Source organism: Borostomias antarcticus, assembly GCF_949987555.1.
Source record: "Borostomias antarcticus genome assembly, chromosome: 2".
NCBI lineage: Eukaryota > Metazoa > Chordata > Actinopteri > Stomiiformes > Stomiidae > Borostomias > Borostomias antarcticus.
Window position 1 is genome coordinate 26,473,058 of NC_140235.1, and position 22,872 is coordinate 26,495,929.

At 45.4% G+C, this 22,872-nt stretch overlaps 1 protein-coding gene across 5 annotated transcripts in view; it reads right to left on the minus strand.

The window, feature by feature from the left end:
• Positions 1-22,403: 22,403 nt before the first annotated feature.
• Positions 22,404-22,872, minus strand: part of LOC311325996 (rho GTPase-activating protein 12-like) — a 53,607-nt gene continuing 53,138 nt past the window's right edge. For all 5 annotated transcript variants that reach the window (XM_084458823.1, XM_084458822.1, XM_084458821.1 and 2 more), the window contains one exon: positions 22,404-22,763. In XM_084458823.1, the coding sequence (XP_084314949.1) occupies positions 22,589-22,763 (175 nt within the window). In that variant the 3' untranslated portion in view covers positions 22,404-22,588. The remainder of the gene's footprint in view (positions 22,764-22,872) is intronic.

The window sequence follows — 22,872 nt, forward strand, 5'->3', positions numbered from 1 at the left end:
AAGCCAAAAGCTGCATCAGAAGAGCCCACAACACAAAGGATAAACATGCCAAGCTTACTTCACCATACTTAATGAAACAGATCTCATGTAGAGTTCCCGTAAATAGTAGCCTACAGGTACATAGGATTCACTGCACTCACATACCACGTCACACACTGTATACATACACATCACACTGCACACTCACTACACTACATTTTGTGTAGTTTTTTTTTTTTTTTAATTGTATCTTATTTTGCATTCTTATTTCATATTGCTCTTTGCAGTCCCACCTCATCCCTGCACCCTGTCCTATGTTGTCTCCATGTTATGCACCACTCTCCGAAGCAAATTACTAGTACATGTTGAAAAACGACATGGCATAAAGGAATTCTGAGATTGTCAGCTATCACTGCTCAAAGTGTAGTGTGCATTTGTCCACCAGGTGGCGCATATCCTTGTGTAAATTATGTGCGAAAGCGCAATCTGCTCTTCAGAGTAGCCTAGGCCATTAGAATTGCAAGACATAAGCCACAAACTAGAAAGTCTGTGCTTAATCTATATTATAAGTAGCCTACCTACCTACCTACCTTTCCAGGGTTCAGACAACTCAAAATATGTTGTTCATGTTTAAATGCATTCTTATCAGGCAGAGCCGGCTTCCAGAGCTATGATCCCAAACCTAACCTTGCTCTTGGTGAAATAATTAACAAAGTGTACATCATGTGAAATACTATGTTCTTTATTTAGGGGTCAATGGAATTAACTACATTTACATGTCAACATTAGCACATGTAAGGATGATTTGATCAATCTGCTCAGATTTATAGTCCATAAAATAAGCTTTCCACCACCATCCATCACACCTAAGACAAAGAAAAGGATCTCCAAAGGTGAATTAGAATATGACACAGTTCCATATCTTGTCACATCAGTAATCTGGTCTTCCCAAAGTACACAAGAACCGAATGATCTCATTGCTATTCTCCAAGCTGTATTTTGAATAAATGGTAAACGACTGCACTTATATTGCGCTTTTATCCAAAGGGCTTTACAATGAAGGTCTCTCATTCACCCATTCACACACCAATGGTGGTGCTGCCATGCATGGTGCCAGCCTGCTCATTGGGAGCAATTTGGGGTTTAGTGTCTTGCCCAAGGACACTTCGACAGGTCGTTAGGAGTCGGGATTCGAACCACTGACCCTACGATCACTGGACGACCTGCTCTACCTCCTGAGCTCTAGCCGCCCCCTAAATATACATTTACATGATGTATTGAATGTGTCCAAAAAGAGTAGACCACCTAAGGGCTTCAAAATTCACAAAACATCTTCAATGATATATTTTAACCTTTAGAACAAAACATACTCTATTCTGGGAGTGTCTGTTCAATATGCCCTGTGTAGCGCCCATTATACAGAGGACAGTCAGTGTCTCTCCGTGACAGTGGGTGTGACGGTGCTTTAGCCAAGTGCCGTAAATTAGTTTCAAACATAGTCCGGCAAACACAGCAGAGCTGAACATTCAGCAAGCCTCTCATGGACAAGCAGAGGAGTCACTCATCCAGGATGTAGCTACATCGTTAGGGGATGTAGCTACATCGTTAGGGAATGTGACTACATCGTTAGGGGATGTAGCTATATCGTTAGGGGATGTAGCTACATCGTTAGGGGATGTAGCTACACCGTTAGGGGATGTAGCTACACCGTTAGGGGATGTAGCTACACCGTTAGGGGATGTAGCTACATCGTTAGGAGAAGTAGCTACACCGTTAGGGGATGTGGCTACATCGTTAGGGGATGTAGCTACATCGTTAGGGGATGTAGCTACATCGTTAGGGGATGTAGCTACATCGTTAGGGGATGTAGCTACACTGTTAGGGGCGGCGGTATAGCTCAGGAGCTCAGGAGGTAGAGCGGGTCATTCAGTGATCGTAGGGTCAGTGGTTCGAATCCCGGCTCCTCCTCCTGACTACCTGTCGAAGTGTCCTTGGGCAAGACACTGAACCCCAAATTGCTCCCAATGAGCAGGCAAGCGCCTTGCATGGCAGCTGCCGCCATTGGTGTGTGAACTGCCTTGTCAAGTGTATTACAGATATAAATGTATGGATGTCACATAATTTCCTCCAACTAAACCAGGACAAAACAGAAGTACTGATCATTGGAGAAAAAGCTGAAAGAGAGAAACTAGCTGCACACTTAAAAACTCTGGAAATTGACACCAATTGCCAGGCTAAAAACCTAGGTGTCATACTTGACTCAGATCTTAATTTCGAAAACCACATCAAGAATATTACAAAGACATCCTTTTACCACCTAAGGAACATTGCCAAGGTGCAACCCTTTCTCTCTCAGGCTGACACCGAAAGATTAATGCATGCTTTCATCACAAGCAGGCTGGACTACTGCAATGCTCTACTATCAGGCCTACCAAAGAAAGCAATCTCTAAGCTACAAATAATACAGAATGCTGCAGCAAGAGTCCTCACTAAGACTAGACGAAGGGCACACAACACACCAGAGTTAAAATCACTACACTGGTTACCAGTCAACTCTAGAATAGACTTTAAAATACTATTACTAGTCTATAAATCTCTCCACAGTCACTCACCAGAATATATTTCAGACATGCTTGTTAAGTACATGCCAAACAGACCACTTAGATCCTCAGGCACTGAACTTTTAACAGTTCCAAAAGCCAGGACCAAGAAACATGGAGAGGCAGCTTTTAGTTTCTATGCCCCCAACCTCTGGAACACCCTACCGGAGTGCCTAAGAAGGGCTGAAACAACGGAGGTCTTCAAGCGAGACCTCAAGACGTACGTTTTCGACCTAGCCTACAATCACTAGCTAGGACCTTGAGATACAGAAAGGCAGCCTCAAACCTACCTGTGAATCCTCTGTATACATTGATATTTGTCCTGCTATGCAATGTATGTATATCAAGTAGTGTACAGAAGCTGGTTATCCTGAAACAGGCTTGTTCTGACTGTTGTGTTGCTTCAATGACTCAGTGTGCTACTAACCGTTTTCTGTCTCCCCTAGTGTCTCTCTCTCTCCCTCCTATCCTCTAACCAGGTCCAGTGTCAGCTGCGGAGCTGTGGATATCGTAGTATTTAGTACACACACACACACGTACACACAGACACACATCAGTCCACATCCAGCTTAGGCCTGGACCTGATGCTCTTAGCCTTTCTTGCTCCGAAAATTTAATTTAATTTATTTATTGTTCTTTAAATGTTCTTAGCCATTAGACAAATATATTCCAGGAGTTTGCCCCAGGTTGCCTGTTTCAATATCTGTGTGGTCTGTATGGCTCTATGTGCTACTAACCCTGCTCTGCCTTCCCTCTGCCTTCCCTCTCCCTAGTGCCTCTCTCTCTCCCTCCTATCTTCTAACCAGGTCCAGTGGATGCCCCACTGTCACCAGCAGACCTCCCGAAGTCCGATAGATACCCCTGTGTCTACTGTGGATGATGTAGCATGTCCATAGAATATTCTCTCTCCTATGATGCTTTTAGCCTCTCACTCTGAAATGTAATTTAATGCAATGTATTGCTTCATAAATGTTCTTAGCCGGTAGACAAACATACTCCTGGAGCTTGCTCGATCGCCTTGTTGAGAGGGGTCAGGGATGAATTTTTACAGCTCACTTATCTGGCCCCCGGGTGATTACTGTTTTTTTGCTTCCCTCTGGAATATGTAGAGAGTGGGTCGTATGCCCACCTCCCTTGTTCTCTGTAAAGCGCATTGTGTTGCCTCTGGGTATGAAATGCGCTATACAAATAAAGCTTTGATTGATTGATTGATTGATTGAATGGAGCGCGTTACAAATGCAGTACCTATACCTATACACGCTGGAATTCAACGCCGGAGATGATAAAGCGGGTCCAACGCAACAAAGAGCCACTGAAGGCAACGCTGGCACAGCAAAAGCACAACTTAGCCATGCTAACCTCAGCTGAATATGAAAAGATGGCAAAGTTGGAAACCCTGCTGGAGCCATGCAGATAAAACACTTTACTTACCTATCCTCCTATTTTCTGACAAATACAATTCATATTTAAAAAATAGTCGCATTGTTATTGTAGGCTATTTTAGGCCTATCTGTTAGCCTATCTGAATGAAAAGTGTTATTGCAGGCTATTTTACAGTAGACCTTTACCCTAAATGGGTGTTTTAGCCTATTTGAAGGAAAAGTGTAGTCATTCATTATGTTGGTCTTGTGTGTTTGTAGGTACGTCACTGAGCTCCTGGGTGGTGACAAATATGTGTCCTGCTCTGTGGTCCTGCCAGCGCTATGCCACCTCTTGCGCACAATGGAGGTCTCAGACGATGACCCTGCCTACATAGTGCGCTTCAAGCATGCATTCACAGAGGACCTCAACAGAAAGGAGAACACAAACATGGCATGGCTCAAGGTAGCAACAGCTCTAGATCCCAGATTCAAGGACCTCAGGTGCCTGCCCAGATGAGAGAGGGAAGAGGCGTGGCAAAAGCTGAGTGACATGCTGAAGGACAGAGAACCTGCACCACAGCCCCCCAGAGAGGAAGAGCCACCAAAGAAGAAGATGGCCCTCCTACTGATGGGATGTGAGTCAGAGTCTGAAGATGAGGCCCAGCCCACAGACACAGAGCAGAGCCCAGTGTCAGCATAGAGACATGTCCACTGCAGTGGTGGTTGGCACACACAGGTGCCAATGGTAAGCTGGCCCCTATTGCACAGAGGTACTTGGCTACACCTGCCTCCACAGTGCCATGTGAGAGGCTGTTTTCTTTGGCAGGCCACATTGTCCAGAAGAAGAGGTCAGCTCTGTCATCAGAAAATGTCAACAAGCTGGTCTGTCTGAGCAACTGGCTAAAAGACAAGTAGACGTTCAAGTGAGAAAAGGGACTGTTGCTATGCCTAACTGTAGCAGTTACTTTGCCTTGTTTGATTTGATTTGTTTGATTTGATTGTTTTGGTCAAATAGGCTAACTTGGTTGTTGTGGGCAATGCCAAGCACTCCCTTTACTCAGAAAATTGTTCTAATTCCAATTCTAATAATCAAAAGTACTGTAAGCTGAGATGTTTAGTAAAAAAGAAATCTGATTCCTCTAACCACTTTGTCACGCATTTCTTTATTCTAACACCACACATGTACTGTATGTTTTATCTCCCCCCATATCTCTCTCCCCAGGGCAGCTGTGGCTTAGGAGGTACAGTAGGTTGTGTGTGAATGGGTGAATGAGGGGCTATTGTAAAGCCCTACAGTATAAGTGCAGTTCATTTACTAAATGCTAGTATTTTTTTTACTTGCGATTAATCGTGATTAATCACAGCCTGTGATTGTGATTAACTTGATTTTTTTTAAATCGATTGACAGCCCTAATATATATATATTTATATTTATATATTTATTTATGTATTTTAACACATTTGCAAATATGTCTAAAATCTTTTTTCTTTTTGCCATTATGGTGTATTGCGTGTGCATTTTTGAGAAGTACAAATTAATTTAATCAATTTTGGAATAAGGCTGTAACATAACATGTGGAAAAAGTAAAGGGAAGGAGTGTGAGTACTTTCCGGATGCACTGTATGTAATGTGACCTCATACAAAGGGAGTGTGTGTGTGTGTGTGTGTGTGTTCTGTGTAATCGAACCCCTGCTCTCCTGAGTGCTCCTGAGTGGTGTGGTGCCCTCCTCCCTCTGTAAGTGGAGCAGATTGGGCCCATCTCACCCCTCCACGCCAGATGGCTGCAGATTGACAAATCAATTAAGCTCCACCTTGGGACCCAGGGGAGGCACCATCGCTACAAAACCTGCCTGCCTCCACCCCTCAACCCTGGGTTACTGGGTCTCTAACCACCACCCCCCCCCATCTCCTCCTCCTGGTTCCAAGCAGCAACCCCAGCTTCACCTGGATGAGGTGGCGGGGGGGCGGGGGAGGGGGCGGGTGTTTAAACAGGGAGAGCAAGCACGTGATGGTTGGCTGGCACCACATGAATCACTTGGCATCAATATGGATGACTTACATGAAGATGTGTGGAGGGGAGAGAGAGAGGGAGACAGTGTGGGGGTGTTCCGTCAGGGCGGATTTAGGCCTTGCTGGAGAGAGCTCTGCCAGGCAGCTTCCTCTGGAGGAGGAGGATGGAGGGAAGTTAATCTTATAGGAGAACCAACCGCACAGCCTGGAGCCAGAAGAGCCACGCTGATGCTGCTTGCCTGGCGCATCTGGGGCGAGGAGGAAGGAGAAAAGGTATTCTTCACTGCCCCCTAGTGATGTAATGAAGACACTGTAAGGTTGTTGAATGAGGAAAAGGGCATCAAGTCGGGGTTTGTTTGGTGCTTCACTGCCGGTTTCCACTTCCTACACACAGATAATGTTGAGCCCAAATAGATACCCAAATAGGGTTAGTACAAAATGCAGAAAGAGAGGTACAGTAGCACAGCGTTAGCATCAGATGTCAAGCAAAGAGATGTGCTTATTTGATTGATTTTGAAGCCAGCTGAGATGGCGAGCATTGGGTTTTTCTCTTGTATCTTGACCCATCCCAAAGCTGAGTCCCTGCATGGAATGAATTGTGCTGAAGACATCTTGTAAGCTAGCTAATCACTGCCACAAACCACAGCTTTTCATGGCCATTCTTTATTACTAGTAGTCGTTAAGGTTTGTGGCGCATTCAATTTAGAATCATTGGATTCCCGCAGAGAACCAAGAGAAGGAGGGAGACACTGGATCGTGGAGGTGGAGGATATAAAAACAAAGTCAATTTAGGAAAATTTTACCACAAACATCCTCTACACTATTTTGTCAAACCCCAGAGGCCCCACTCTATGTGAATAAAAAGAAATGCGGGACCTGGAAAGATGTGTGGGCGCCCTGGCTGGTTCCCCTGCACTTCCATCTACTCTTTCTTTCATCCATCCATCTCCACCACTCATCCCTCCATACCTGACTCATCCGTACCAGAGGCAGTGACAGGGAGAACGGATACTCCCCCCCCCCCCACCCCCCGGGGGAGAGATTAAAGCTGACAGCACAACAAAGAAGAATTATACCGCAGCCCCTTGCGATTCCACAAATTCAAATGTAATGTATAGCTTTAACAGCGCCAGGGAGGATCGGCGTTATATATGATCGACCCACTTTGCGGGCGCACTCCCTGGCAGTGATGTAAAAGCGATTTATGCCCGTAAAAATGTGCAGGCTAATTAAGTGAGACGCTGGCACAGAGAAGTCGAGCGCAATGAGCTTATGAGAGCTGGCAAGCGCCGAGGCAGCCTCTCTGTCTCTCTCTCAAAAGCCTACCTGTGGCCATGAGGACGGGTGGAGAGAGGGAGGAGGTGGAGGAAAGAGAGGAGGAGAAAAGGGAGAGGGAGAGCGCTAGAGAGAAAGAGAGACCATGCTTGCTGAGGGAATTGCTGGAATCAATATCCTCTTGATTCTTAATCAAGCAGGGTCGTAAAGGTCACAAATCAAGTAGAGTAAGAGATGTAGCTTTTCAAGTACCCAACACTTGATCTGTTGACGTGTGTTTGGGGTTCATTTTAAGCTTGCCATGTAGCTACAGCAGGATCACAGCCGGGAGTCTCCCAGTCATCATAAAATCCTCCTCTCCCATGGCGGCCATCTTGAAAGTGTTCGATATGTTCTAATTAGTGTCTCAGAGGAGGAGCTCCGCTGGGGGAACTGAAGCTTGCAAGCGTGTCCTGTAGCCAAGGTTAATGAGACGTAAAACAGACATCTCCCTCTAACCCAAATAAATCACAACACCTTGTTCTCCTTTAGAGATATAGCTTGGCCTCCTGGCTAACACGCCAACAAACACTACTACCCTACCCCCTCCCACACACACACACACACACACACACACCTGAACGTCTTCTCTTCCCAATACAGCCCATGAACGCTGGTGGCTTGCTCGTTCTCAACCAGACCATGGCTCATGTTGAATGGGAGTAACTGCATGTGTTACGCATTTGCACATAGGTTGAGAGTTGACTATGCCAGTGTGAGGTAAACACAGTGAAAGGCTACGGCATCGCCACAAACAACATTTTTCACCCCTGCAGTAAATGCCCAGAGATTCCATAGGCCTTAATTAAAAGGTATACACAGGGCTCTTTTAAGTGTGATCATCACTTAGGCTAACAGCCCTAATAACGATGCACTCCGCTGAAACACATATTACTGAGTGTCTGGAGGGGAGGGAGAGAGGGAGTGGGGGGGTTAGCAAGCTCAGCCTGTTCTGCTAATGAGGTGCTGACTAGGCCAAGTCTCAGAACAACGTGGGGTAACTACTGCATCACCCACAGGCCGCTACATTCTACTGCCGTACGGAGGTAGACATCGACAACCCCCCTCCCCCCCTTTGCTCTACAGGCAGTTATACCTGTTTACTCAATATTTTCTAGGAGCTTGCTGCTAAATGTTTACTGTGTTTTATTATGTGATATACATGTATATCTTAAAATGGATTACTGGGATAGCTAACATAGTGGTAACATGGTAACATGTAGCTATTGATGTAACTAGTTATGTAACTTGTATCTTATAATGTAGTATGTATTCCATGCTTAGTGCTCTGTAAAATGTTCCTATAGCTAATACAATTAAAGGAGTAGTAAAGGGAAAATGCATGTTTAGCCCTGTTTTAAGGTTACTTATGATGATATACAATGGTTCAGATCAAAACGTTGACAAAACTAGCACTTTTGAGAAAGTCTGATAATTGCTCTACCACCGTTTTGGTCATACAATGGATGTGGGTGGGCACCTTGAAAAACCTTTCAAAAACATGTTAAACTCTCGATTTCAAAGACAAGAAGCTCACCGAGGGGGTAATTGGTGTCCGTTGGTGTTCACGGTTCACGGTGCCCACCCACATCCATTGTATGACCAAAACGGTGGTAGAGAAATTATCAGACTTTCTCAAAAGTGCTAGTTTTGTCAACGTTTTGATCTGAACCATTGTATATGATCATAAGTAACCTTAAAACAGGGCTAAACATGCATTTTCCCTTTACTACTCCTTTAAACATTTTCCAGGAGCTTGCACGATCCTCTCATTGAGAGAGGGGATAATTTTTACAGTTCATATTGGCTCAAATGTATGAACTGTTTTTCTGCTTCCCCCTGGAAAATTAGGGATCACTTTGTTCATTCTCTGCCCCCTTTCTCTCTGTAAAGCGCATTGTGTTGCGTATGTATGAAAGGTGCTATATAAATAAAGTTTGATTTGATCAACATGGAGGTGTAGTGTGTTGTATCTGAGGTCTGTGGCAGGGGTAGCTAGTCTCACAAACGTTACATAGAAGAAAAAGAAAGAAAAAACTTGGGTGCAAGTGGAGGTAGAAGGGGCATAGGCCCTACGCTCTTCACACAGCCTCTCCTGTTCTCTTTCCTCTCCTGCCAATTTATCAATCTTGACTATCCTCTCTTTCTTTAGCCTATCTCCATCCCTCACTTTGTGTTTTATCTGTCTCTTTATGTGTGTTTTAATTTCCCCTGACAAGCTAGCTGTGTGAGAGGAGTAACCAGAGAATATGTAAAGGTGATTTAGACCAGGGGTGCATCTCAATGCTGTAAAGTGGCCTCCATTTCATGTCTCCTCTCACTCAATTACTCTCATCTGAAGGCACAAAAGGTGGTCCTTGAGTGTCCCACATAGATTGCGTGGTTCTGCCATGCTAGGACCAACTAGGCCTAGCCTACCGGCTAGCCCCCTCAGGTAAATAAATAGATATCCAGAACAGTTTCATTATCTGTCACGAAGCGCCGATACAGTCTTGCCTTGTATTTATTGCTTGGTTAATGGACTTTATTGTTTTACTGAAGGCAGGAAGAATAGAGAACCCAATGCCAATAGGGTACTTCCAGCATTCTGCAATTACCTTATGTAAATCCCGCGCAGGAATGTTGGCGAGGCTATTTAAAATGCATTGGATTTCCGTGGAAAAGGATTCACTCCTGCCGCTTGGAACCTCATTAATAACTGCGACAAGCCGGTGACATTTGGAATACTTACACGCTTATTTAGCATCACCGCGCGCGGCAACACCGGGCTCCGCGCGAAACTGCGACAGCGCATTTACAAAAAGGATGGCTTGAATTAAGTGCCTCAGCAAATGAGTTATTTCAGAGGGTGAATTGGTTATCCAGCGAAAGACATTAGACTAGTAAAGCGCTCAGTCAATCCTTGATCAAGTGTGGAGCGAGTGTGCTGGCTTGCAAACACCTCCGGATATAGGTTTAAAAATTCCGCCCTTGCCTCTGACCCGCTCATTGCACATCAATAACAGGCTGAGCTATTGTTGCAATCGTTTAAGAATGCTGACATTGCACATTAATACACCGTGCACCGTATGAGCATAAACATCAACCAACTTTACTCTCGTTAACAGAGGCAGCTGAATAAGCAAGAAGCCAGCACTCACACAAGATTTGGCTTTGTTTTGGGAGGATTTGGAGTTTATTAGACGGTGTTGGTGGCTCTGACAGCCACAACACTGCATTTGTAGATTCCGTTGTCCCTTTTAGTTACTTTGATGACTTTTAACAAAGTCCCCTATCATCTTATTAAACTCGCCCCATATTAGATAAACGGTCATGATTGGCACGAACAAATTTCTGTTCGAGCAGATTCCGTTAGAATTGGATGCCCAGACTGATCTGCGGAATGAAATCGAATGTGAGCTCGCGAGATCAGCCTGGCGACGCCAGGCTAGTTGTCCTCTGCCGCCAGCACTATGGAAGCCTGTAGCCCCAGAGACCAGTGTTTCACGCTGGTCTGTCTCTGTATACTCTTTCTTGGAACCGTAAGCGAAACAAAATGAAAAGTGTCCGTTACCTTTACTTCCAGCAAGTAGCCACATTCAATAAATTACAACACACAACATTTGTTTTGTTTTTGTGCGTGGCTGTAAGCCAGTGCACCATAGATAGCGTTTGTCGGGTTGTCACTCCCTCCCTCCCTCCCTTACTCCGTTGAATGTTGACCTGCATTTCTCTTTTGGCACCACAAGAGGCAGTAGTCCCAGCACACCAAAATAAAGAAGCACACCAAAATCAACCCGCTTATCTCCACTGCACAAGTAGAGTAGCAGTGAAAGTATCGGACTCCCACCTGTAATATATTGTTTGAGAATAGCCTATTGTAGGCTTCCGTAGCCGCAGTCTGATTTGTGTGTATCCACTGTGCATGTCATTAGTTCATTAAATGATTGACTCCCTGCTAAAGTTGTCTGTCCGTGTCACTGAACATTACACCACCCAGGAGATCGGAGTTCAAGACCCCGGTGGGGACGATTTTGGGAAACCATACCCACACCCTCTGCTAGCCTGTAGGTTTATTCCTACGTTTACTTTTGGCCTTTCCATCCCTCTCCCTCCCTCATTTCACTCTCCTTTCCCCTTTTTTTGGAAGTACGGGAGAGATTCCATAGGAACAAAAACACTACTGTATGACATCCCGCACTTCAAGTCCCTTGGTAGTGTAGTGGCTTAAGCAGCTAAGCGTCTGACTCCAATGTCGCCAGTGCGGGCAATCAGGGGTTCGATTCCCAGTCGAGGACAAACCTGTTTGATTCCTAACTTTAGCCACAACCTTTCTTCCTCTCCTCTCTGCCCCCAGACGGACGGGAGAGATCCCATGGGAACAACTTTAAAAAAAAAAAGAAGAAATGTACAGTCTGTTTTGCAGATGAATTAACTGTGTCAAACTGATTGCAGAAACTGGGTGACCAATGAAGTGACCAATTACAAGTCCCATTGATATACTAGACTTGTGCTTACTGTTATGTTTCTCTGTGTATGCAACTCTATGTTTTGTTTTCTGCTCCTCCTGTTCTCGGTCCCACTCACAGATTCTTGAGTGGATCCAGTTATAATTAATATAATTCAAAGCATTTTAATAAATATGAGCATTGTGATATGTCATTTGTGTTTGTCACTGGATGTTAAACAAGTTATGTTAAATGTGGTTACCTGGTGGTGTATGTCAGTTATTGAATTTATGTGCAGTAATTGAATATTTGAAATACTGTTTTGAAATTATACCTACAATATAGGTGTCTCAGTAATTACCCATTATATATTAGGCTATATTTTGCATGTATTTACCAGGTAAATGTTTAGTAATTGGGGGACTATGAAAGGAAGGGTTACCAAAAGAATGTTCAGAGTAAGTTAATTTAGCAATAGAAATCCATAAGCCTAGGGCCAATGGTCCTAGGATATAGATAATAAACTACCAGTGGAATGGTGGTGGAGCAATAGCAGGAGCATTTCGGATTACCAGCGGACCGCTGTCCCTGGCGCTAATAATCCACCAGAGGTCTGCTTGCCATTCAATGTGCAAATGGCCAGGAACCAGCCAGCGGATTCGGCCGGAGGTCCGCCAGCTCGTCCATCGGAGACCCGCTGTAGGTCCACTAGTCTTGTGTTACAGTATATTCCGCCGGAGGTCCGCCAACTCGTCCATCGGGGACCCGCTGTAGGTCCGCTAGACTTGTGTTATCTGGGTTTATCCCTTACCTTTGTCCAGAAATAGAAGTTGAACCAATTGCAGCAAAATAGCTAACGTTACAGGAATCATCAGTGTAACTGCTTTAGCCACTGACCGCTACTATTAATGTTATGGAAACTGCTGCTAGTGCTACTAACTGGCTATCCCACTTTTATTGTGCTGGATTAGCACTGGAAGCATTGGAACTGATGTGTCCAGGCGACAAGACCTATCTTAATTTATCAGACATTATTTCATGTAATTTCAATTCACAGCTATTTCAGTGGCATGACTAGCTTCCGTCCTACCAGTCCTGAACAGAAACAAGACAGCCTCGCACATAAGCCAGAGGGAAGTATAGTATTGGGACTAATGCCCTGCCGGCTCCTACTCTCTCTCTCTCTCTCTCTCTCTCTCTCTCTCTCTCTCTCTCTCTCACTCTTTCTCTGTCCTGCTCTCCCTTTATTTTGCAAGTTATACTAGGCCCACTTACTTGTCTTCATCTATCTATCTATCTATCTATCTATCTATCTATCTATCTATCTATCTATCTATCTATCTATCTATCTATCTATCATAGAAAGGTGAATTTGCCATATATAACCAGTACAGGTACATTGGAATTATTGTCATTGCTTCTCCTTACTGTAACTTATCAGTACTAATCAGTTCCTCATTCCAGTCCTAGGTATGTAGCTAGACATTTACAGTAAAGGTTCCCAAATGGGCTATTTACTATTCTTAGTCTAGCAGTCTATCAGTTCTATCAATTTGTTCCATCCAATCTATGAAGTGTCAGAGATAGGTCTGGCTATGCCAGAGTAACATTTATCTTCCTTCTGGACACATTACTCTCCAGGGTAAGAAAAATATCCTAACTGCAGAAAAATATCCTAACTGCTTCCCATCTTAGCTTAAGTTTCAAAGATAGGATTCCCATGTTCCTATAACATAAGAAATTCGGTAACACTTTACAATAAGGGTACATTAATAAGCATTAGTTAATCCATTATTAAGCATTAAGTAACAGTTAACTAATGTCTCTATTAACCTCTATTAAACTAATGTTATTTATGTTAACTAAGGTTAACTCACCTAACCCTAACCCTAACCTTAACTAAGGTATTAATTAACATTAGTAACCTAACCTAACCCTAAATAAGCATTAGTTAACAGTTAACTCATGTTTTTTGTGACCCTTATTGTAAAGTGTGACCAGAAATTCCTAAACTCATGGCTGTGTCCAATCCTATCTTAAGAAATCCTAACCATAACTGTAAATTTGATACTTCAATCTACACTCATCCTGTTATGCCTGTATCTATTTTAGGATGTACACAGGACTGCCTGTATTGATTAGAATGTACCGGTAGACTCCTCGAGATGGACAAACTATCATATCAATGGCTCTCACTTGTCACTAGCTAGCTATGGATATGCAGTGTTTCCCATAAACGAGAACCGCCAGGCCAAAATGATTTTTTTTTTTTTTTTATGGTCAATGTGGACTTTTAGATCACTAATATTTTTCAGCATACAGTATGTAACCAGTTTTTAGTCTATCTTCTGGTACTAACCATGTCACAGCCCTGATGAACCCAACTTGTTGTTTAAATGTTGTCTAATAAAATTATTGCATTATTGCATACTGGTCACAGTGGTACGGCTTCTCTCCTGTATGAACACGCTGGTGTCCCCTGAGTCTGTCATCTCTATTGAAGTTCTTCCAACACTGGTCACAGTGGTATGGCTTCTCTCCTGTATGAACATACTGGTGTGTCCTAAGATGAACCTTTGGCTGAAGTTCTTCCCACACTGGTCACAGGGGCAGTGGTACGGCTTCTCTCCTGTATGAACACACTGGTGTGTCTGTAATTACTCTCTTGACTGAAGCTCTTCCCACACTGGTCACAGTGGTACGGCTTCTCTCCTGAATGAACACACTGGTGTGTCCTGAGATGAGCCTCAACACTGAAGTTTTTCCCACACTGGTCACAGTGGTACGGCTTCTCTCCTGTATGAACACACTGGTGTCTCCCGAGACTTGCCTTTAGAGTGAAGCTCTTCCCAGAATGGTCACAGTGGTATGGCGCTTCCCCTGTATCACTGTGTTTGTGTGTCCTGGGACTGAATGGACAGGGCTGGCCAAAGACGACGGACCAGTCAGAGATGGAGAGGATGATGAGAGGGCCATACTTTCAACTGCCATCTGTTGGCTTGCCAGCCAGTGTAAAGTTGCCCGTATATAACGGTGACAGGGAGGAAGATATGCCAGGTCGTTTAGCGGTATCATAAACCCCAGTAAATGTAGCCAGGCTATGGACAGGTTTAGAATTAGCCAGCGACACTCCTCACCCCCTGACAACTTATAGTGTGTGTGTGTGTGTGTGTGTGTGTGTGTGTGTGTGTATTTGTGTGACTCAAGCCGGGCTGAAATACAACATCCGAGATGAGACACAAGTTCCAAAATGTCATTGTGAGTCTTTAAAATTAATCTAGAAAACAGCAGTTCTAGAATGTTCAAGGTTCCCAATTGGCAAAACTAAACTGAACCTCCGAAGGAGGGAGGTAGACTGAGAAGAGATAAACAGAGGAGAGATGGGATCAACAAATGAGAGAGAGATAGAGGACAGAAAGAGAAGGAGAGGAGAGAGACAAGAGAGTGAGTGATAAAGAGAGAGAGAGCAGCTCTCTCTTACAGAAGGAGTGGTCATCTTTTGGCTTCTGCTCAGTGAAGTTGACTCTGGGTCTCTCAGATTCCTCCCTCTGCAGTGCAGGTTCACCTCTGACCTCTGGTTCACCTCTGACCTCATGGCACAGGGTTATCATGTCACCAGTGAAACTTACAAGTGTACATACTCCACCTACCGTATCTCTCATTTTACACACTCACACAGATACACACCACTCAAACAAAGGATACATGAATATTCAGCATTCCTGTGTGAGTGGTCAGTGTGTGGGGGGGTTAGTGTCTGTGTGTGTGTGTGTGTGTGTGTGTGTGTGTGTGTGTGTGTGTGTGTGTGTGTGTATGTGTGTGTGTGCGTTGTACATTTATGTTGCCCTATTTTGAATAGTGACAGTATAACACAAGACAGTACTCACCACTCTGTCATTCCACTGCACAGCTCAGCCATGACCTCAATGGTTTCTGAACAGATACTGTAGAATAGCAACACAAACAATCTTTCCTGATTTTGTTTCACACAATCTACCAGACCACCGCCACCCTACCCCCGACCGCTGCCTCTACCTGGACCCAGGCACACTCACACTCACGCACACACAGACATACATCAGTCCTGGGCCCAGTCCCCCTTCCCCTCACCCTAACCAGGGTCCGTATCTTTTTCCTACCCCCACCCTACCCCAACCCCTGCCTCTATCTGGGCCGAGGCACATTCACACTCACGCACACACAGACATACATCAGTCCTGGGCTCACCCCTCCCCCTCACCCTAACCCGGGTCCATATCCTTTTCCTACCCCCACCCTACCCCAACCCCTGCCTCTATCTGGGTCCAGGCACACTCACGCACACACAGACACACACCAGTGTTTGCCATGTCTCTCCCATGATGTTCTTAGCCCTTCTTGCTCTGAAAATGTAATTTCATGTAATTTATTGCTCTATAAATAAAGCCGTTAGACAAACATACTCCAGGAGCTTGCTCCAGGTTGCCCTGCAACGGGCACGTTCTGTTTTAATATTTGTGTTGCTTTTATGGCTCAGCGTGCTACTAACTGTTTTCTGCCTCCCCTCTCCCTAGTGCCTCTCTCTCTCTCCCTCCTATCTTCTAACCAGGTCCACTGGATGCCCCACTGTCACCAGCAGACCACCCTGAGTCCGATAGATACCCCCGTGTCAGCTGTGGATGTCGTAGCATTTAATTAACACAAACACACACACGTACACACAGACATACACCAGTCCACTTCTGGCTTTAGGCCTGGACCTGGGCCCAGTCCCCCTTCCCCTCACCCTAACCCGGGTCCGTATCCTTTTCCTACCCCCACCCTACCCCCGACCCCTGCCTCTACCTGGACCCAGGCACACTCACACTCACACACACACAGACATACACCAGTCCTGGTCCCAGTCCCCCTTCCCCTCACCCTAACCCGGGTCCGTATCTTTTTCCTACCCTCTATCTGGGTCCAGGCACATTCACACTCGCGCACACACAGATATACACCAGTGTTTGCCATGTCTCTCCTATGATGTTTTTAGCCCTTCTTACTCTGAAAATGTAAAATGTAATGTAATTTATTGCTTTATAAATGTTCTTAGCCGTTAGACAAACATACTCCAGGAGCTTGCTCGATCGCCTTGTTGAGAGGGGTCAGGGAAGAATTTTTAGCTCACTTTTCTGGCCCTGGGTGATACTGTTTTTTTGCTTCCGTCTGGAATATGTAGGGGTGGGTCGTATGCCCACCTCCCTTGTTCTCTGTACAGCGCATTGTGTTGCTTCTGTGTATGAAATGTGCTATACAAATAAAGCTTTGATTCATTGATTGATTGAGACCTCTTGAAGTTCATAATATGTAACAGTGGGTTGGTGAGGTCTTCTACGGACATCTGAGGTACAGACGTTTTCCCATCAGGCTTTGCGTCACCATTTTCACTAGCCAGTGCTATGATGTCCAACTTCTGGTCCTGGGTATCCAGAGGTCTGGATCACCTTGATGATATGGGCCTCTCTCTGAGTGGCCCTCTATGTACTGAGCGGCTGTAGCTCAGTTGGTAGAGCGGGTCGTTCAGTGATCGAAGGGTCAGTGGTTTGAATCCCAGCTCCAACTGTCCACATGTCGAAGTGTCCTTGAGCAAGACACCTAACCCCAAATTGCTCCCAATGAGCAGGTTAGCACCTTGCATGGCAGCTACCGCCATTGGTGTGTGAATGTGTGTGTGAATGGGTGAATGAGAGGCCATTGTAAAGTGCTTTGAGTGCCGCTAAGGTGGAAAAGCGCTATATAAGTGCAGTCCATTTACCATCTATGGGCCCTCTCTGCCTCCAGAGGCTGAATCTCCAGTGTGTCCCGAGAGGCACTGGAAGCGAGTCTTCAACCCCCACACTCATTTTGAGATGCTCGCCTCTGGTCGGTGCTTCAGAATCCCTGTGGCAACGAGGAACATAATATAAGAGGTCCTTCGTCCCTGGTGCGATCAGCCTCCCCAATAACGTTACTGTAGGCAACAGATGAATGCTGTAGGCTATTTACTGTTCTTCTACCTGTCATTTATTGTCTGTATGTTCTTCATGTGGAATGTGAGTATGCTGCTTTTTATGTTCACTTATTGTACCCTGTGATGAGAGCAAAGACAAATGTCTCCTTGTCTATGGACTCAGTAATCACACATCGTGTGGTCTCATAGGCTTCAAGATCAGCGCTGTGGAGGGACAGTGGGGACATCTCCCCGGCCGCTGCTCGTCTCTCCTGCGCCATTCAACAGATCTCATCGATGATTTGGTGTTCATCAAGTCCAGGCGTTTCCTTCGTGAGGTCCTCCCGGCTTCTGGAAGGTGTTTGACCACCCCAGGGAGGAGCTCCTCGGCTCATCTGAGTGCACATGTGGGAAGGACACTGGCTGCGGGTTTCGGGGGTCCCGAGAGTTTGGGAGCGCGCACGCAACAGCTTGACCATCCCGGACATGTGCCATGCAGTCGGTCGGCCACGGGCCACGGGATACTGGTAGTAGAGCGCGCCTGTACAATCTGTTCAAAATGTGTTGATCACCTCCGTTCCAGGAGCGAGACCACACGCCTGTTAAAGAGGCCCTGTTGCGTAATGTCATTACAGCCCAACAGAAAGTCAATGCTGTTTTTTCTCTGTCACTCTGCTGACGCTATCGGCCCTCGGCTAACGCAGAGGAGATGGACGCAGCCTGGCCCTCGTAACTGTCAGCCCGGGCTACTAAGAGTGGAAATACAGCCTCAGGCTCTGTTTGCAGTTATGGGCCTACTGTATATCGGTCTGTCCAAGTAGCTAACGTGTCGAATGAAATATTGTCTGCATCCCCCATATGCAAATGGAGGTTGACAGTCCTCTCAAATAAATGTCAAGGAATTTGGGGGGGTCAATCAATCGAGATGCCGTCTCCCATGTGATCTCTAATGCCATTTGTCATGGGGGAAGAAGGCACTGCAAATTATTTTAGGAAATTGAACTATTTTACAAGATAGTTCTAATACGTACTGTAATATACTAGTGACCCAACACCTAGGTGATTTTAACTTGCAGTATGTGAACCAGTAGGCTATTTCAACATGCCGTAGGCGTATTTGAAACTGCAGTATTCGGGTGATTAAATGTCCTAGGCGCTGAGAGAATGGTGCTACTGTACTCAGCCCACAGAGAGACGCTCTATGCTGCAGTCGGGCTTCCCAGCAGCACCCCAGAATATCCCTTCCCTTCCCTCTCCCCACAGCCCACCTGCAAACAGAAGAGAGAGAGAGGGAGGTGGAGAAACACAGAAGTGGTGTAAATCTTTAATGGCTCATAATGGCTTGTTCAAATGACCTGCCCACACCTCAGCCCCGGCGGAGCAGGGCGAGAGACCAGGGGAGGGCTTTCCTGGCAGCCCGAGGCCTGAAAACCACCAGGAGCATATGGTGCACTTCAGGCACTCGGAGACTCCCTGGACCAGTACACTGTGGCCTGAGTCATGAATTATAGAAGTGAGCTAATTGTTTTCTCATTTGGAAATTCTGGGGCCCCTGTTCTCTTATTCTATTCCCAGTCCTCTCTTCGTAACGACCTGTGGTTACCAACGGGCGCATGATTCAATAGTACCCTCGACCCCAGACACGCTGTCAGATCCGAGGTGGTCCGGCTTTGTCAAAACAGAACTGGGGCCAAGCGAAAAGTCAAGCCCCACCAAGGTAAATTAACACACAGGCAGGAGGGTAACTCACTAAAAATGGACTTCAAAGGAGTGATAGTTCTCATCGCAGGAGGTAGGGCACACACAGGCGCACGTGTGTTTACACACACACACACACACACACACACACACTCACTGCACACACAGACACGTACTGTACAGTACAAAAACAACACGCACTGCCACGCCGAGTCCAGGGCCATGACAAATAGGGAACGGTTCTAGTTCTTACTGTAAGTGGACCAGACAGCCAGACAGACGCCGAGGAGATTCAGGGGAGAGACAGTCTCACGCAGTGCGAGAGACAGAGAAGAGGATGGTAGAGGGCACCCCAGTCTGCCAACACACACACACACACACACATACACACACCACAGGGGGATGAAGGCAAACGTAATGGAGTCCCTCACTCAGCGTGACTCAGGGCAGCGGTGGCTGGGCCAACAGCACAGCTCAGCACTCAGTGCAGCTTGACTTGCACCTCTTAATCAAAGCTGGCACCAGAGCAATTACCTAATTAGGCTTCAATTAGCCAACATCCTTGGAACCAGGACTGACCTAATGAGTAACGACACTCCTACATTCGCATACAGAAGGAATTCAATCAATTCTATGGCAGATTGATAGGAATGTTGTACTGATAAATGAATTAACATGTCATTCAATGCATTCAAATGACAAATGCATTCAAATGACATGTCATTTTCGGATAATGATTTGATGATGGGATTTGAGTTATGGCAAGTTCTGATGATGGTCAGAATCAGAATCGGTTTATATAGCACATATTTAGAACATATGAATCTGTCCACCTCTAATATAAACATGAAAGCAGATTACTTTTATTTAGAAAAAATGCAAAAGACAAAGGTGACAGTTTTCTACTTTAACCCTTTGAATACAAAGAATCCTTCTCACCAGCAAAATTGTAATTTTTAATCTAAAAAAAAAAATCCCCAACATTCCAACACTTCCTCAAAGCTGGGAAACTGTACTTACTGTACTAAAAGGGCTAAATGAGCCTACATCAAACATGTAGTGTGTGGGCAACCAAACTTTTGAGCATTTCTCCCTCCACTCAGGTCTCATGGCATGTGCTGGAGTGTCTCAGCATGCAGCCAGACGCAGTCGGTAGAGAAGTCTCTGCTGATGATGAGGAATAGCAAAAATGCTTCTTATTGCAAGTTAGAGGAGAGATAAAAGGTGCAGGATAACATTTACAGCCTAAATAAATAGAAAATAAATGTCCAATACTGAATCCGTTACATATATTGGACGATCAGCTGAAAATCGTCCAATTCCAGTCACAGCCGATCTATCGGTGCACCGATCTCTATGACAAGAAGGGGCAAATACAAAATACAACCCAGGTAATTTAACCCTCTGTGCCTCCATGGTCACTGGACCACGGACTGGGAAGGATGTGTGTAGGTCAGGGTCTGGGGGTCAAAGATCAAACCCAAGTCTTTATTTATTTCAACAGGTATGAAAAAAATAATCAGAATCAAGCACTTAGTTTTTTGTTTTTTTTTATTAGACATTGCGATGTCACAAACAGCAGTTAGTCTGAAAATTACATTCAAAATGTGCAGATGACCATGCGCCAAAATCCATATACTTTCAAAAACCAGTTCCTCTTTTTTAAACAATATGTATAGTTATGATTAATCAGATTTACAAAATCAAAAAGGTTCTTTCATATGTTGCAACCACTCACTGTCAAAGCATACATACTTCAAATACTATGGAGTTTGAACAATTATTTTCTTTCATCGTAGGTTCTGTACATAATGCTCTGAAGGTTTTTGTTTTTTTTAATCAGTCAAACCTTTTTTTATTTTGCATTGTACCTTCCATATCATACAATAAGTCTCCAGTACCATTTCCCATCTCCCAGTACTGTTGATATTAGCTTATGGGTAAGTACAGGGATTCTGAAGCTGAGATGCTGAAGGGACACACAGTATCCATGTGGAAAGGTAACACTCGGACTCTTCGGAGCTGCTAGGATGGGGGGAGGGGCCTAGTCTCTCACCATAAAGCCAACGCTGTACTGATACACACTGTCCAATGACGAGGGCCTGTCGCTATCAGAGGCCTACCAAGCACGTTAGACTATACAACACACACAGACACACACACACACACACACATATGTACATAGTAGGAAGATCCCAAGTCTTCAGTTCGGGCCTCATCAACACTTACTGTAGCAGATTATTCACAGGCTCCCCAAACACAGGTTCTTACTTCTCTCAGACTTAGACCAGCCATGGGACATATTATTCTGACCCCTGGCCTGATGTCACAGGGGTCAGAGCTTATTAGTGGGAAGGGATTCCAGTTTCTCCTGTGGGTCACCTCTCTTCGTCAAGAGCATGGACCCAGCACACCTAATAATACTGATTCTGTATCCATTGCACAGGGGCTTAAACAATATTTCACAGAGGTAAACGCTCAATGATCCACAACACACACAAAGATGTATCCAGTTCAGATTCGGCTTATTCCATCTACGAATCAGCAAGAGTCCTAACACAGTGACCCGTATGGCCCAAAAGGATAAGTGGGCTTGCCATTATGCTGCCTGTCAGTGGGCGTGCTATTCCAAGGAGATGAAAGATGCCGAGTCATCTGAACAGCAGTGTCACTCTACCAGTTCCTTCACAAAAAGACTCCAAGTCCCATGAGGCTCTTCTGTCCCGAGTCCAAAACAGTGAAAGTGTCAGGCAGCTTGTACTGAAGCTTTTAATACTGGCCAGAGGAATCCAGTGTACGTAAGAACACACCTTACCCTGAAAACTCATCTCCACGGGAACACAAGGACGTCCCCCAGAATTCTGCTCAGCACTCAGTCACAACAACACATCATCCGTCCAGCCAGTCAACCAACCAACCAACCAACCAACCAACCAATCCCGTGTTCCCAAAATAACAAGCCCCGCTCCATGCGGGAATGGCAACAGAAAGTGAATGAAATCTGTACATTTGCTCAGCCCCCGCCCCCCACCCCCCAAAAAAAGTTATCTCTTTTAAGTGCAAAGTAATTTCTCTAGTAGCTTCCTTTATTTAATGATATTAATTCATGAATGTAATGACATTTCCGGTAGATGTTTTTTTTTTACATTTCTGCTCGCAATTGCTTGGTCCACAGCAATGTTCAGTCGCAAAAAGAAAAAGTCCCGACTCTGAGGCGTTCTGCCCCGGCGTTCCGGCGAGGCGGTTCTCTACCTGCCGAAGATACCCTCGTACTCCAGCAGGATGAGCTCCACGATCTGGTTCTGGTACACCATGTGGACGGCCATGTTGCCCGTCTCCGTCTCTGGCCGCAGGAGTGTGGGGCCGAACACGATGGCCACGCTCTGGGTAGTCATGCGGTTGGACTCGCCGTGCTCGATCACCCTGGGGTGGGTCAGGAGTGAGGGAGAGAGAGAGAGGGGCGGTGAGACTACGTCTAGGAAAGAGGCCTCGAACGCCCGCGGACGGCGCATGGACTTTCATCCGCGATACG